Genomic DNA, 15,600 nt, shown 5'->3' with positions numbered 1-15,600 from the left:
CGTCAATGTGCGTGACGTAGCGCGGTTGGTCGTAGAAATCATCGTCGTTCGTTTCGTCGGAGCGAGTGAAGTCTCGCGCCGTGTAGGGCCATGATTGGTGTTTTGGGATGTATTTTCGGACTTGCGCGGGCGAGATTGTGTCGCTAGTGGGCGGATTGGGACTGTTGTGTGATAGCATGGTTGCTGCGGCGGTGGACGTGAAGGCACGTTTCAGAGTGAAAGCACGAGGTGCACAGGCAAATCTGGGGAAGAACATTGATTGTGAATGATTATGAATTCGGAAAGTGGTACAAATTGGTAGCTAAACTAAGAAAGTACAATTTGACATGTAGAGTGGTGATGTCATCGTTGACGCGCGCCTTCCACGCGAGCACGTGTTGACCGCATCTGGAACATCGTGAACGTTTCCGGCGGCATCATTCGAAAACTGAAGTGACACAAAATACTGAAGATAAGAAAGTACGAATGAAGAACGAGCCTGATGTGTCTCAGAATTCGACGTCTCATCATCTGGAAACGACTTGTGATGGCACCTCGCAATTGAAAGGAGAATGGAATGAGGTTTGAAAGACCTCTATGCTGGCGGTGCGTGTTCAAACACTATGCTTACCGAATTCTTCCGGAAAGAGTAGAGACCAGCCTAAACATTGGCTGGCTGAGGAGCAACCGGCACCGGGACGCCCTGGCGAAAGCGCTTTCCAAGCACCCAACAAGCACCATCCTTGGTATGCTGGTGGTATACACAGCTCATGCTCGTCCCGCCAGTATTAGAGAGGTGGTTGCCGCTAGCTGGCTGCGCCTGAACTTCACCCTCCGTGTCCCAGTACGTGGAGCGGAGGACCGTCTGACCCTCTCCGTAGACTGCCTTGAAGAAGGCTATGCGGAACGCAACAGTGTGCAGCTGATACATGGATGTAAGTTGCTGTGTCTTCCGCACCACGAGGCCGTTGAACTCGCCGTAAGCAGACAGGCAAGGCTCCGTGTATGATTCTATACAGGTCATCTCGAAAGAGTACGGTAGGGGAGGAAGGAACACCCGCACCTGGTCATGGTAGAACGACTGGATCTCAATAGGGAGCTGCGAGACTAGGAGGGAGCCGCGTTGAGCGTTGTTCAGCTCCGTGATGAACTCAGGCGGAAAGGTCTGCGGTGAATCCTCCACCTTGGTGTTACTGTCATCAGTAGAGGACTCTGAGCTTGACACTTGAGACGGAGTGGTGTCTTGGCGAATTGAACGATAAGGACGGGCAGAGTCAGCACGCGACTTACGAGACTTGACGGGAGTAGGCGGAGCAGACTCAACTGCGCTGACCTTGGCCTCCTCGACGATAGTACCATTGAATCGGAGAATATCAATGTGTGTGCCGTACTTAAGAAGGTAATCAACCACGAAAGCCCGAAGCTTCGCCCCTCGAGTAGTGTGGGACCAGATAGCGTCGATGACAGATGGCTTCAGGAGACGAAAGAACGTCTCTCGAGTAGAGTCCCCATCGTCGTACTCAGGCTCATGGGACTCCTGTAACAGCTCCTCCAAGAAGGACATGATGGTGTCCATGAACGTAGCGTCCTCGACATAGAAACCGAACAGCCACATGTTGATAAGTGTATGCATATCTTGAACAAGCGGGCTATACTCCTTCAGCGGGTGTTTAGGATACTTGAGCACAGTGTGTTGGTATTGCCGCTTAGACTTCACTTCCTCAGCTGGGATGCGATGGACGATTCGGTCGTGAAGCCACTTGACATAGCAGTCCACAATGTGGAAATCCTTCCATACAATGTATACATGGTTGTGGTGGCCGGCAGCAAACGCACGTGCATACAACTTACGGAACAGGTTCGAAGTCGACTGGAAAACTTCAACGTCAATGCCTTCGAACATACAAGTACCGGCGCCGTCCTTCGCCCCGTTCGCGCGAGTGCGAACGTGCAACGTCGCGTCAGAGAATCCGCGTGCAGGGATCGGTCCGGTGACAATATTGTCCATACGAGAAGCCATATTGGTTTCTTGAGTTGATGTTAAGTTAAGAAATCTGCTTGCGGTGCAGAGGAGAGTTAAGATAGTCTTGGTTTACCAGCAAGAGTTGTAGTTGTGGTTGAGACTTTGGGTTTTGGTTTGACCCGTCAGAGGGAACATATCTCAAAAAGTATATATAGAGGTAGACCTCTGTAACATAGTGCAAGATGCTGCGACCTGTGTAAAGGAAGTCCTGCATTGTGAATGAACAAAACAGGCCATGGGTACTCATCCGCAATCGAAATTTGGCAAGTCAGCACCCTCTCGCGATTCTACAGTTTGATCGGCTTGTTCTATTCTTGAGACCCTTTGCTTTCGAGAAGCCATTGTTCCAATGTTTAGACAGTTTTCCGGGAGCGATTGTCAATGTTTCCTTTCATGCTCGTCCGTTCATACCTAGGTAGACTTTGGCTAAGTCATTAGCAAGAAAGACTTCGTTGGAAGGAGGGTCCTGCAGCATCGGGAAAAGGAACAACTTAGTATAGTCCTCAGTCAAATGGAATGGACGAGTAGATGGGGTCGAATGGTGGAAATGAGTGGCTGGCGGAGTGTGTAGCGACTCTCCGACAGACCCGCTTGTCGGAACAAGAATTCCGAAGCTCGGAACCTATCACGCGTGCGGGGGAAAGGACCATAAACAATCTCAAATACAATCATGGTTTTCTCATCTTTACATTTTCCTCCGTAGAAAACAACAACAATGGCACCAATTCTCGTCACCGCGCGAATCGTCTGCTCAAGCAAAGAAGCGCGAAAGACCGTACGCGACCCTTCATCTCAAACCCCAAGCTCACGCTCACCATCGACATCTAGGTTCTCGACGCCTTCCACAAAATCATACAATTCACCCAGACTCACGAGCCCGACGTCCTCCGCTACATCGTCACCCTCCCAGTCGATGACACTACAGGCACCGTGCTATACATGATCGAAGAATACGCCTCCCAAGCCGCCAGCGACGCGCACCTCGCAACCCAACCCGTCCAAGACCTCATCAAGCTCTTCACCACCTCAGACGTCCTCGCGCAACCCCCCGAGGTCCACACCAGCACCGTCACATCCAGCAAGCCGTGCTCCCCACCACCCGCGATATCCACCTCACCATGCATAGTCCTCGCGCACTTTGACTACCAGGCTGGCAAGGTAGCGAATGCGCTGCTAGGATGGGCTGACGTCGTGGAGTACGTAGCGAAGAACGAGTACTGGACGAGGGGATACACGGTGGGTGAGGGGAAGGACAAGAATAGTGTGCGAACGGTGGAGACGTATGAGAGTTGGGAGTTTTTGGAAAAGGTGCATATGAAGAACGAAGCTATCGCGAAGAATCAACAGCAGAATGGGAAGGATCGGGTAGGACAGGGTGCCGTGCGGGTTACCGCTGTTGATGGATTCTTGGGGAGGGAAGGGAAGGCGAGGCTGTAGTGTCGTGGTTATGATGGTTGATTTCACAACGAGTAGACTGATGCATTGAGAGTCTATGAAATGTGGAATCATGCCCATCTTCCCTGTTGAGAGACACTACGACTCAGTGACTTCCCTCCGAGTATTCACCTGCGAAATGTCATCTAACATGTGGCACTGAGACTGAATTGACAAAGTCCAATAATGTTGACTTCATCGCGAAGTCTCTGGATGTCCTCGTCCCGTGGTATCTGGTGTTCAATCGCGACCAGCTTCCGTCGCATCAGGATCTCCTACATGTATGCACTGCTCGCAATCTTCTTCGTCTGGCTCGAAAAAATATACATGAAGCGTTAGTGAGATGATCTCGAGGTGCCCAGATAAGACACAGAGGCGTGGGCACTCATAGAGGCGGCTGGGTAGGACTCGAGACCATTTGCGGCGTCCGAACGGCTTCATCCTGGTCCTTCTAGAAGTCTTGAGGTGTATCGCGACACGAGAAGGCGATTGAGTGACGTGCTAGCCTAGATCGACTTGAAGGGTGGTGTGTGGAGGGAACACGATCGGACTGACGTGTAGAGCATGGATGCGGATGCGACGGAAGTGGTGTGAAGAAGATGAGATTCGTCTAGGTTGAAAAGTGCAAGGTGTGTATCATGCCCAAACGCCAGTACCCATATTCCTTCCCATAGCCATACCAGGCTCCCCCATATCCCATGACAAACCGTCATTACCCTATCCTTATCCTAAAGCAAAAGTGTATCCTTAAACGCAAGCATGCAAATGCCCAAGCCACGGTCTATCCGCAAGCCATGCAAAGCCGAATCGTCCGTCTAGAATCCATGCGCGCCGTTGCGATGCATATGGAAAACGCTTAAACGATCAAAAGCTACCATTCTGTTAGTCTAGCTTTAGGTTCAAGCGAGGCAATAGTAACATACCTTCTGCACATTCTCAGCACCTTCCCTCTCCTCGATCCTGTTCCATGCGGTGTAGATCAGGCCACCGCAGATTGCCCACATGATCGGCACGCCGGCCTCGAGGGTACTTGGCTTCTCAGCTTGCGCAGCCATCTCAATGACGCGAGCGGCGCGGCCGGTGGAGGTGTTGGAGTTGAAGCGCGCGGGGGCGCGGAAGGTGCGGGTTATGGGGAGGCGGACAGGGAGAGCGAAACGTGGGGCCATTGTGGATGAAGTGGTCGTTGTTGTGGTCGTTGGTATGTAGTGCAGGTGGCGAGTAGGTGGTGTGATAGTGACACGTATGCTTTTGCTTCTCGAATTCTTGAATGCTTCGTAGCAAAACCGATCGCTGAACTATCGCGAAGTGAATGTGTCTCCTCGTCGAAGTAGGGTGAACGCAGAGTGAATGTGGTGTTTGAATCCGAGTGAATGCGGGGAGCCAGTGCACTTTATGAACGAGTGGGCCAGTGGGTCTTTATCGCCGCAAAAAGAAAGGAGGCGAAGCACAACGCGTGCACAATTTTATCGCACCCCTGTCTCGAGACCTCACCGCCTCGCCACGAGCCGCCAAAATGTCCGTGCATTGTCGCGAAGAATGTCCGGTACCGGGTCCCGCCAGCCGAGAATCCCCAGATTTGCGAGCAGTGGGGAAGTGTGGGTTCGACGGGTAGGGCGCGGGATCCTAAATACAGTCTTTTACCTCTCGAGAGAAGTAGAAAGCCAGCGTGCCACCAAGAGAGACTCAATTATGGGCAGCTGCAAAAGTTTAGAGCCGCACTGCAGGGCTCAGCGGAGATCGGCAGCGGCGACAGAAGAGGAGCCGCTCGAGACCCCTTCTCGTCTGGCTGGACCTGCCGATCTAACCGCGCATCCGCCTCAACACCTGGGATGTATCACAACACTTGGAACTGTTGGGCGATTCAGCGCTTGAACGTTGAGATGATTAGTGTTTATCGCGGTTACATATGTTTGAACAACAAAGGTCACCACCGCCCTTATGCAGCCTTCCCGTAGTCCGAATGCACCTTCCCAAAAACCATGACTATGCAACCGGCCGTTACAACATATCGTACAATGCATATACAAGAATGTAAAGAAAAGCGTAGCGCTGCTGCAATGCAAAAAGAAGAGTACTTAATGTGCTCTCGCTGGTCGCGGAGCGGTACTTCGTGGGTGGAAATGGTGCAGTGTGCCGGGTCTGGTGGAGCTCCACTTCTTGGTGAACTTGTTGTTCTGCCATATCTCATCGACTGGGAGCAGTTGCGCCATCTGTTCGTAGTGCAGCACCGCACGCTCATTCTCTTCATCATCTTCTTCTTTCTTCGATCTTCTTGACCTCGGCTTGGCGGGCATCCTTACTGTGCGCATAATATCTTTCAACTCCTTGTCATCACCCGTAATCTGCGCCTTCAAGTATGCAATGCTCGATACAGACGTCGGGTCTACGCCCGCGAGGGATGCCATAACAGGAATGCGCGGTACGTAGCTTGCCTGATACTTTTCGACCGCCGGAGGGTCTTTGGGAACGATGGCGGGGTCGAGGCGCGCGGCGTCGCCCTTCTCGAGCAGTGTCATGATGTCGAGAGACTCGCCATGCGGAATCTTGTCCTTGTGGCTGGGAGTGATGCAGTCCATGTCCACTTCCTTGCGGAGTACATGGTCGATGTCGACGGCGGAGAAGTAGGCACAGGACTGCGGGAGCTCATCGATGCCCATTTGCTGAGAGAAGATGGCGCGCGTCCACACGTTGGCTACTTGCAAAGCCATAGCAGCTCTGTACTTGTCTTCTTCCTTCACAAGGTAGCGAATCTCGTCGTGTACTGTAATGGCCAGACGAGCGTCCAGATTGTACCGCCGAGTCAGATACTCCATGCTGACAATTAGGAGGTGAAGATAATCAACGCCAGAAGATTGGATCGCCCAATTGATGCGTGATGTCATGAAGCCGCCCCTGGTGAGGTAACGACGCATCAGTGCTTCGGTGATACCGGCCCCAAGGACGGGTGTCCGAGGCTTTTCTTGCTCAGCAAAGTCTTCGAGCTTGTTGAAGACGAAGGATTCGGTGCCTCCTCTCCAAAATGACCGCTCGTGGAGTTGCTTTCTTGCCGTCTTCTTGCCCTTGGTAGTTTCGTACAATTCGTTCGCCGTCTTGGTGGTTTGGGAGTCGGTTAAACCGGGGTTGAACTGCCGTAATAGTGTTGCGGCGAACTTCAGGCCGGCACCATAGATACGACCGTAGTTGAACACCTTCGCATCGTTTCTGGTTATGCCGAGGATGCCTGCCGTGCGGGAATGCAAATCTGTCCCAGCAGCCTTCGTGCCTTCGAGCGTCATGAAGCCGACAGCATTACCTCCATGCAGCTTAAAGGTGGCATCGCCGATCAGACTCGCTATCCATAGCTCTTGCGAGTCCACATCGGCTCCAACGAAGCAATAACCTTGCGGTGCTCGCACCATTGACTTGAGCTCGGATCCAACCCGATTCTTTTTGGCATTACTGGCTGTGAGCCACGTGTTCTCGACAGCTCGACGTGTGATGGTACCCATCGGAATGATCTGCGGTAGGATGAACCCAACCTTCTTCTCTCCACCGATTTCGGACGAGGACACTAGCTCCGGCGCATTCGGTAGCTCCTTGTTGTACACCACCATCTGCGACATGATCCTGTCTCTTGCGCTTATCCAATACGAACATGACGCGTTCATCTCAAGTGCCTCCTTGGCATATTCATACTCAGAAGAAAGAGTCCCCTTCTCCATGTATGCAAGGTAGCCCTTGGCTAGTGGATTTGCGCACCTCGCCAGTGGGCCATCCTTATGTGGCACTTTGTAGTATCGATGCTTCGTGTCGTCGCGCAACTTCAAGTTTTCCTCTTCTGACATATCCAATTCCTTCAAGCCCTTCTCTTTGTATGCGAAAACTTCTTCCATAGGCACCTGCCACGTCCAGCCATGCTTGTCTGACCACACCAGCGGGTTGCCATCCCAACTCAGCTTCAGCAGAATCGGTGCTAGTCTTGTGCGGACAGTAAGATTAATTGGTCCGTCGCTCTTCGTGAAGAGGTCCTTGTACCATTTTGGCATGCCTGGTTTCTTCTGTCGTGCTGCCGGTCGCGGTGGGTCACCCTTCTTCTTTCCCTTGACCATCCTGATTTCCTGACCGGACCAGTCCAGCTGGCTCAACCAGGGGTCATTCTCATAGATTTCGGGCTTGTCTTTGACCTCGAGTGCCTGTTCCATGAGCTTAATGAGTCGCTCTTGGACGTCGTCGCTGAGCTTGTGGTACGTTGCCTCAGCATTGTGGATGTATGCGTCCCATGTCTCGTTCACAGGGAGAATTTCGGCAGCCAAGAAGCGCAGAGCTGCGAAGCTGACGGGATGCGGGCACGTCTCCAAAAATAGGGGGAAAACTTTCTGGTACACGCGATGCGTGATCTCGACATCAGCCGCACAATAATCCAGTAGTTCGTCCAACTTGTCACATATTCCTGCCCGATCTAGCTCCCCAAAGTATTCTCGCCGGGCCTTGTCGATAGTGATGTTGCAATGAAACTTGGCCACGTCCCGTAGCGAGTTAATCGCACTCCGGCCAATCCACAGCTCCTCCTCTTCGTCCGGTATCGCGCCTGAACCGAGCAAATGTGAGAGATCCGCATGTTCATCAGAAGTGGCAAGTTTCTCCCTCTGCTCCCGGCTCTTCTGATGCTTCATCCATGACGGTCTTTGCCGCGAGCACATGCCGTTGGACGCAACGTGCAATGACATGGTATCCACAAACGAGTTCTTCGACTGCTGTATGTCGTACTCCTCGGATATTCGTGCCCGATCGTATCCAATGTTATGGCCGACGATAACGCGCGGTTTCGACGGGTCGCCGAGGGGTATTAGATGTCGATCCGATTTTGACTCTCCCAGCAACCACGGTGATATCCACGCGTACCATGCTGTCGGGCTCACAGCGCATGCCATACACGCGAACGACGTCTCTTTCCACATAACCTCGGTATCAAAGGTCAGCATGTCCTCATCTGGTGCTTCCACAGCTTCACTCGTCCCGTCGCTGTTGTATTTGGTCCACCCGCTCCTTCTGACCCACTTTCGCGGCTTCGGGGGAGGGTTTGCCCACGCCAATTTCTTCGCCATTGTCAGGAACGGTTCCGCAGCATCCATACCCAGCTTGTAAAAATGCTCGTCGAGCGTTGTCCCCTGCAATTCGGGCAAATCGAAGGCCACGGGTGGGGTCGAGTCTTGGTTCTTGCCGAGGAGGTCATGGCGGGTGAGGTGGTCTTTGGAGAGGGCAACGAGCTCGGGCGGTGCGGCAGTGCCTTTGCCAGGAAAGATTTGCTGGTGGACATGGCTGGAGAGTTGCTGGACCCCTATCTCGCTGAAGCGGGCTTCGGACGGCACTGCGACGCTTAGTTAGGGCGGATTTTGTGTAGAGATGTGGTCGCATACCAGAAAGAGTCCCCTTTTTCGCACCGCTACCTTCCTCCTCTTGCGTTGAGTGTGCGGTGGCGAGGCATCTTTGCGACGCGCACCAGATACGGGAGCTTGTAGTAGCAGGCGCAAGTCGCGGTCGCTTCACAACATAGGCAGCAAAGTTCCGGCGGGAGCAGCGCATCGTCGTGTGAAATTGGCGAGCGTCACCTCATGCCGTCTAAGGCGCTGTCGGGTGTCGTGTGGGCGAAGATGGGCTGGCGTCATGGACTGTGAAGCTCCGCGCGATGCGACTTGACGCACTAAAGTTTGTTGCATCCGGCCAAGCGCTATAGGGCTGAAGATGCACCCAGTGTGGGCATCCCGCCGCACCGTGACACGGCTTAGAAGCGCGCGGGCGGGCGCTCGTTCCCAGAGTTGCTTTGTTCACATTTCCCATGCCGCAGCGGCCGTTGCTTCTCCATGCGCTCCTGTCGTGTTCTCTGCTGAGTTCGGAGCCCGCCACTCGCCACCATGTCGTCGTCTTCTAGCTTCCACCCTCACGACGACCCGGAACAGGACCCACCTCAATGCCCATTCCTCCAACATAGCAACAATACTGCTGCACAAGCGCAAGGGCACCCGAGCTGGCACTTTCTTCCGACCTATCACTTCGATCACTTCGACGTACCCGACCCGTCGTTCACTTCGGGTGACACGTACGAACAGGACGGGAGCGCTTTCTACTTCGACAACGCCTACCACACCGAGCCCTCACCTCCAGCGCCGAACTTCCTCGACAACATCCTCAACCCGGTCGAGACCAACAGCTTCGGGTACCAATTTAGCGACAGTAACATGCCAACTTCGCGAGGGCAAGGACGACCGGCGCGTTTGTCCAATGGCTACGTAGACTTGACAACCGACTCGCCTGATGTCACCACCGCAAGGTCGCGGAAGACGCAGAGGGATAGCCCCACGCCGGGTCCGTCCGCCAAAAGGCAAAGGCGAAATGACGGCACTGCGGCACAGGCAGAGAGTGACTTACCAGCGGCGATGGTAGAAGAGATCGACCTTTCCAGCGAAAACAAAACGGTCCAGCATGTGCTCCAGAAGCAGCGTGAAGAGGCAGTCAAGGCGCAGGCCCTGCCGGAAGAGAAGGCCACGACTTTCAACACCTTCAATTGTGTCATATGCATGGACACGCCGACGGACTTGACGGCGACAGCCTGTGGTACGTCACCTCCACCCTGATATGTTACCTGATACTGATAAGGCCTTAGGTCACCTCTTCTGCCACACCTGCCTTATGGAGGCTCTCATTGCCGGAGAGAACCGTGGCAACCCAGGCGAGCAGCGTCGCTCTCAGTGCCCCGTCTGCCGGAAGAACATCAACCGATCTAAGGTCTCGGACATCATCCCGCTGCTGCTGAAGAAGGGACTAGCCACACAACCTAAGAAGACGAGGCCCATTAGCGCTAGTGCGGCTACTGCCACAGCATCAAAGGTAACGTCATAGTGCATGCGTTATACGAGCATTGTGGCTTTGAAGATTTGGTGGATCATACGTACCTTCTTGGAGCACGTGCTAAGACATGTGCAAAACGCAGAAGCCCGTGTTATCAACACGTCCTCGTGTTCAAAAGACAGCTTCCCGACCCGGTCGACGGCCTGGATCGTCACGGAGGATGATGACATGATCATCCTCAGGCATGGGTAATGCCCGGTTGCACTATGGGTCATCCCACTTTGGGTATGATGAGGAAATTTGAGCTCGGCCGGGTTGGCGTCAATGGTTTGGTGACGCTGAAGAATATGTTGACGCATGAGGACGATACCACGAAGCATGATAAAGGCGTTAGGACGGAAGCACCTCGACCTACATATACGATTATATTCCCACGAAGAAGTGGATCCAGGGCATCAGTCACGAGAATAGCTTGGTCCAAATTTTCGGTAAGACTAGCTGTAGAGAGTCCCCAACGAACGAGAACATTGAATAAACATCGGCATACCATGCAGGCATACACCTGCCCTGCTTGTTGGCCTTGCTAAGTTTATCTACGATCAAATTTATTGTCTGCTCATCAATTGTGCAATAGCTGAACGGGCGCCTGAGCTTCCTTCCAATACTGCAGAAACGATGCTTGGCATGTCTGACTTTGGTTGCGTTCTCTAGGAGTTATGTTTCCAATATAGCCAATCAAAAGCGTCCCCCGAGCTACGCCCGCGGAGAACGTCTTTCTTACAGACTTTGTGTCCCACAATAGGACAATACTCAAAACGGATATCCGAGCAGAAAGTGTTGTCATTTATGACTCCATGTTCGCATATAAGAATCGCCCCAGCAGCGCACCATCTCAACTGACCACACAGTATTCCCAGCCATTCACCCTCCTTCATTACCCTTACATCATCCAGTATCCTCTGCAACCTATCGAAATGCCACACACACCTATCTCCCCAGCTATCCTCTACTTTGGCACCCCCGTTGCCATCCTCTCCTCTGAAAACGAAGACGGCACATCCAACCTCGCGCCTATGTCTTCCGTCTGGTGGCTTGGCCACCGATGCATGCTCGGTCTGGATGCAAGCAGCAAGACGCCGCAGAATATTCTCCGCACGAAAGAATGCGTGATCAACCTGCCTTCTTCCGACATGGTGGACCACGTGAACGCGCTCGCTCTGACGACGGGCTCTGACCCCGTGTCTGCAAGCAAACAAGAGAGGAACTATGAATTCGTGAAAGACAAATGGACAAGAGCAAACCTCACGCCGCTTCCCTCCTCCCTCATCCAACCTCACCGCATCCTCGAATGTCCCGTGCAGATGGAGTGCGAGCTCACCATGACGCACCCGATGCTGCAAGATTTGTTCGGCACGTCCGGCCCACTGTATGCGCTCGAGATGAGGGTTGTCAAAATCTGGGTGAGGGATGAGCTAAGAATGGATTGGTATGACAACAGGATTGATCCGGATAAGTGGCAGCCGATGATTATGAGCTTCCAGGAGTTGTACGGTTTGGAGGGAAGGAAATTGGGGTTGAGCAAGTTGGGAGGGGTGCGGGAGGAGAAGTATAGGGGTTTGGCAGAGGTTGATGATGTTAAGACGGCGGAAAAGTTTGGAGCAGATGCATTGGCATGAGTGATGTAGTAGTTTTTTATATCTGATAGATCATAGAACGAGTGTGTAGAGTGTTTTGTAACACATGTCAGAAAGACCATCCTCCATAACACTCCTTTCCTCGCATCGCCGCGGCAGAAGCGCTGTGGCTACCAGCCTAAGTGCAGATACCGTTGGACATCAAAAAGTCGTTCAGTCCACTGATGCATCCAGCACATGGGCAAATCTATTTTCATGCATGTCAGCCAAATACAGCCTGGCATTACTCCAGCGCGAATACTTACACCGGAAGAGCCGCTCGAGACGCAACCAACCACCACTTCCGGCTGTTCGGAAGCAATCCCAGCAATGATGCACGCAGCAGACGCAACAACATTGGCGCATTGGAGCAGGTCGCAGTCAGCCTGGACTGCGAATTGAATGGCAGAGGTCATATCGCTGGCAGTAGTGCGGGCCACAGAGTTGACATTGGCCTTAGGGGAAGGTGCGGCTAGAGCCAAGCCGCCGGCGAGGAGGGTAAGGGCGGTTGAGAAGTACATGATGAATGTATTGATCGTGGCGTGGGCTTCTGATATTGCAGTGAGCGAAGTAAATGAGAAGATTGTTGATATTTTTTGAGAACTTGCGTGCTCAACGTCCTTATATACACTTACTTTGAATCTCGATTGAATCTCTACATACGCCCTAAGAGCTTCTCAGCTAGCTGTTCGCCGACCTTTGACGCCCAGTTGCAGGCTGGGAACACCTCGTGAGAGCCAAGAAGAGTAAGGGAAATGCCAATCCGTCCGAAATAGGCGACGGTGAGAACATGTGTAGTCCTGTACGCCCGGGTAAATGGCATCTGAAGTATTCCCTTCTTGCTGCTGGCGTCATCGTGGTGAGTTCCGAACTCCTGTCTGATCTCCAACATCCACTCGATGCCTATGAGTACTTTAAGAACTACTGCAAACAGTAGACGAGGTGACGATCTTTCTGAAGTCAGCGCTAGATATCAATTCTAGGTCAGGCTGGCACCACCGTACTGTTCGCATTGGGAACAACTCCTCGTAGTGGCTGCTGCAGTCATCGTGGGGAGGTCTCAAAGGGACATATACGCACATGAGGAGATACGACGTGGGCGCACGTGGAGAAACTGTTTGGAGAACAAAAGCTGCAAACGGTATTTCGGAATTTGGTGTTATGTAATAAGCGACATGTTGTTGTGCTGTGTACGGCTATGGTCCTGTTGTTGGAATAACGATCGACTTGGCTGCATAATACGAAAAGTCTTAGTATGCTTATGCCCGGACCAGGGGTCGAGGTAGGGGTCGAGGTAAGACTTGCTGTAAGACTGCCTGCTTTGCTCTCTGCCTTCCAATAGAACTCTACCCCGGATTCTCGGGTCGCTTGAATTAGTGGTCTGACCCGCTGAGACTTGAGTGCGTCCTGGACCCCCTCATTCTTCCTGCAAGAATTTCTTTTGCCCCATGTCAAAATCCGTAATGCCTTTTATAGCCTTCTCCCAAAACAAACTGACCTGTGGCTTACACAACGTCTCCCCGTAACCACCCTCCCATTCTACCTCCTTCCCCATTTCCGTCTCTTTTCCTTCTTTCTTCTTCCCCATAATCCACTCTTCATCAATGGTGCCCGTAAAAAGAATAATCTTACCAGGCATCATCTTCTCGCTTTTCCAAGCCAGACCTCCGCCACACTTGCTGCAAAAGGAGCGCGCGGCGATGTCGCTAGATTGATACTCGGTATAGGTAGGAGAGTCGGTGAGAGAATGTACTTGAGCAGATTCAAGGAGGAGTGCGTGAGATACCAGTGTTGTCGTCCATTTGCGGCATTGGGTGCATTGGCAGTTTGAGGTCGATGGGGGCCATTGTGAGTCGTTGAAGGAGATTGTGTAACGGACTGAGCCGCAGAGGCAGCCGCCGGTTATTTGTGTGGGGTGAGACATGTTGGCTTGAGTACCGTGATGAACTGTAGTCTGTGTGGGAGGGGTATACCGTTCTTGAAGAAGTGTAGTGTGTGATTGGTGTGCGCATGGTGACGTCATTGTTAGTAAATACTACTCGGGTTCAAGTCATTGTGAAGCATACAATTTTGAATCCCAATCTGTTTCTGCCATTCATGAAGGAATTGGTATCATCAGTTCAATTCACAATTTGTTCTTGCTAAGAGGCGGATATTGATTGACGCTTGATTCGGGAAGAGAAGTGTATCTCCGCACCAGAGCATACATCTGCTAGATCTGTGCAGACAGGATCAAAAGTCTATAAAGTCTATAGAAGCTAACGGGGCATCCGTCCTGCAGTACAACATTCGATAGGGGTTCTGCATGTCAATTCATCAAGTGCAGCGAGCGCATCCTCACCTTCTTCCTCAAAGCGGCCTTCTTCAATATACTGCCGATGCTGCGCTTCGAGTGGGTGCAGCTCTCTTCAACGTCTCCGGTAGGAACTGGAGTAGCGCTCGTGGTACCAGTAGGAACTTCGGATGAGACGGCAGTTGGGGTCGCAGTCTCAGCAGGGGCAGTAGTCGTCGGTGTAGAGCGGAAGAGTCGCCACTCATCATTTGGGATACTGTGATCGGAGTCATCGGTACCGTTGTCAGGATCAGCGTCAGCAGCTTAGTCCGTGCAGACAGTGCCGTCTTTGCTCTTGTCAAAAGACCCGGAGAGAGACTGGAACAAGCGCGCCTTGACTAAGAGTGTCCACCTTCTTCTGGTTGGCTTCAGCGTCCCAGCCGTCCAAGAAGTCGCCGTGAATGCAGTGGTTAGGACCGCAGGTCAATTCCAAGGGAGACTCGTCATCCCAGCCATCAGACGCTACGCGAGAGACATTGCAGCAGATGAGGAAGCGCACTTGCGGCATCATAACCATGGCACTCGGGCAATTGCCGTCAATCTCTCTAGAGAAAGTCACCTTTTTGGTCTCCTTGTTGTAGCAATCCTTGAGGAAAAAGGCCGTTTGCGGGACTTTGCAGCCTTTGCTCAAGAAGTCGGAGTATTCCTTGCCATTCCCATCGAAAAGCTGACCATCACAGAGCCAAGCCAGCTCTGTGGCGTTGGCTTGTCCTGCAACAATGGCAATTGGGGATGGGGATCTCGGCCGACTCCTTCTCGAATTGGCAATAGGCAGTGAAGTGATTGGGCTTAACTGGAGTGGTCGAGCCAGGCCTTTCAATACTACAAGAGTTATGCGCACTTTAAAGCTTTGCTGCCATTCGTACGCAACTTGTCGTCGAGACCCAACCTTATTTAATGCATGCCAGGCTGCCTGTTGTGACGACCGCCGTCAACTCGTTGTACTGGGTGGTGTGGTGTCTTGAACTAATCATGAGGATTTAGCAAGGTACTTTGCCAGCCAGTTTGAGGCCATCTGCATGAGCAGCGCAGGGACAGGCGAAGGTGCGAACACCCGTGCATCCTAAAGAAGTTGTCGGTTGGAACTCGGCACGGCCCGATATCGATAGATGATTCATGTTCTAGCTGTCTTGGGCCTAGTTCCGCTAACCCTAGCTTCAAAAGAGGTTCACACATAGCCGACCCGAAAGATAGGAACCCTCACGACATCGTTCTACGAAGCCCATGGTAGAATGTCACAAAGGCTATGACAAAGTGTTGAGGTCTCCGTCGTTCGATACTGCGTAACCTTGACCTTTCTCGGTAGGAGGATCTTGTGTCTCAGGAAGTTCTTA

The 15,600-nt window shown here is 52.5% G+C and overlaps 6 protein-coding genes across 6 annotated transcripts; 3 read left to right on the top strand and 3 right to left on the bottom strand.

Annotated features, from left to right (window-relative positions):
• Positions 1 to 640: 640 nt before the first annotated feature.
• On the bottom strand, positions 641 to 1,999 carry N0V89_006789 (uncharacterized protein; the record flags this gene model as incomplete). The annotated part of the gene is made up of 1 exon (XM_056215556.1): positions 641 to 1,999. One exon carries the CDS (start codon positions 1,997 to 1,999, stop codon positions 641 to 643), a length of 1,359 nt encoding a protein of 452 aa, XP_056069803.1.
• Positions 2,000 to 2,717: 718 nt separating this feature from the next.
• On the top strand, positions 2,718 to 3,439 carry N0V89_006788 (uncharacterized protein; the record flags this gene model as incomplete). Its single annotated transcript, XM_056215555.1, has 2 exons — positions 2,718 to 2,777; positions 2,831 to 3,439. 2 exons carry the CDS (start codon positions 2,718 to 2,720, stop codon positions 3,437 to 3,439), a joined length of 669 nt encoding a protein of 222 aa, XP_056069802.1.
• An 853-nt stretch (positions 3,440 to 4,292) lies between these two features.
• N0V89_006787 (uncharacterized protein) lies at positions 4,293 to 4,602 on the bottom strand (the record flags this gene model as incomplete). The annotated part of the gene is made up of 2 exons (XM_056215554.1): positions 4,293 to 4,307; positions 4,360 to 4,602. 2 exons carry the CDS (start codon positions 4,600 to 4,602, stop codon positions 4,293 to 4,295), a joined length of 258 nt encoding a protein of 85 aa, XP_056069801.1.
• Positions 4,603 to 5,511: 909 nt separating this feature from the next.
• On the bottom strand, positions 5,512 to 8,998 carry MIP1 (DNA-directed DNA polymerase gamma mip1; the record flags this gene model as incomplete). The annotated part of the gene is made up of 2 exons (XM_056215553.1): positions 5,512 to 8,783; positions 8,833 to 8,998. 2 exons carry the CDS (start codon positions 8,996 to 8,998, stop codon positions 5,512 to 5,514), a joined length of 3,438 nt encoding a protein of 1,145 aa, XP_056069800.1.
• Positions 8,999 to 9,327: 329 nt separating this feature from the next.
• N0V89_006785 (uncharacterized protein) lies at positions 9,328 to 10,312 on the top strand (the record flags this gene model as incomplete). Its single annotated transcript, XM_056215552.1, has 2 exons — positions 9,328 to 10,027; positions 10,077 to 10,312. 2 exons carry the CDS (start codon positions 9,328 to 9,330, stop codon positions 10,310 to 10,312), a joined length of 936 nt encoding a protein of 311 aa, XP_056069799.1.
• Positions 10,313 to 10,505: 193 nt separating this feature from the next.
• N0V89_006784 (uncharacterized protein) lies at positions 10,506 to 11,937 on the top strand (the record flags this gene model as incomplete). The annotated part of the gene is made up of 2 exons (XM_056215551.1): positions 10,506 to 10,509; positions 11,093 to 11,937. The coding sequence occupies 2 exons, from the start codon at positions 10,506 to 10,508 to the stop codon at positions 11,935 to 11,937; spliced, it is 849 nt and encodes a 282-aa protein (XP_056069798.1).
• Positions 11,938 to 15,600: the final 3,663 nt, after the last annotated feature.

Source organism: Didymosphaeria variabile (assembly GCF_027946475.1).
Source record: "Didymosphaeria variabile strain IMI 356815 chromosome Unknown scaffold_5, whole genome shotgun sequence".
Taxonomy (NCBI): Eukaryota; Fungi; Ascomycota; class Dothideomycetes; order Pleosporales; family Didymosphaeriaceae; genus Didymosphaeria; species Didymosphaeria variabile.
Note: the sequence above shows the minus strand (reverse complement) of the source record. Positions and strands in the feature narration are given on the sequence as shown.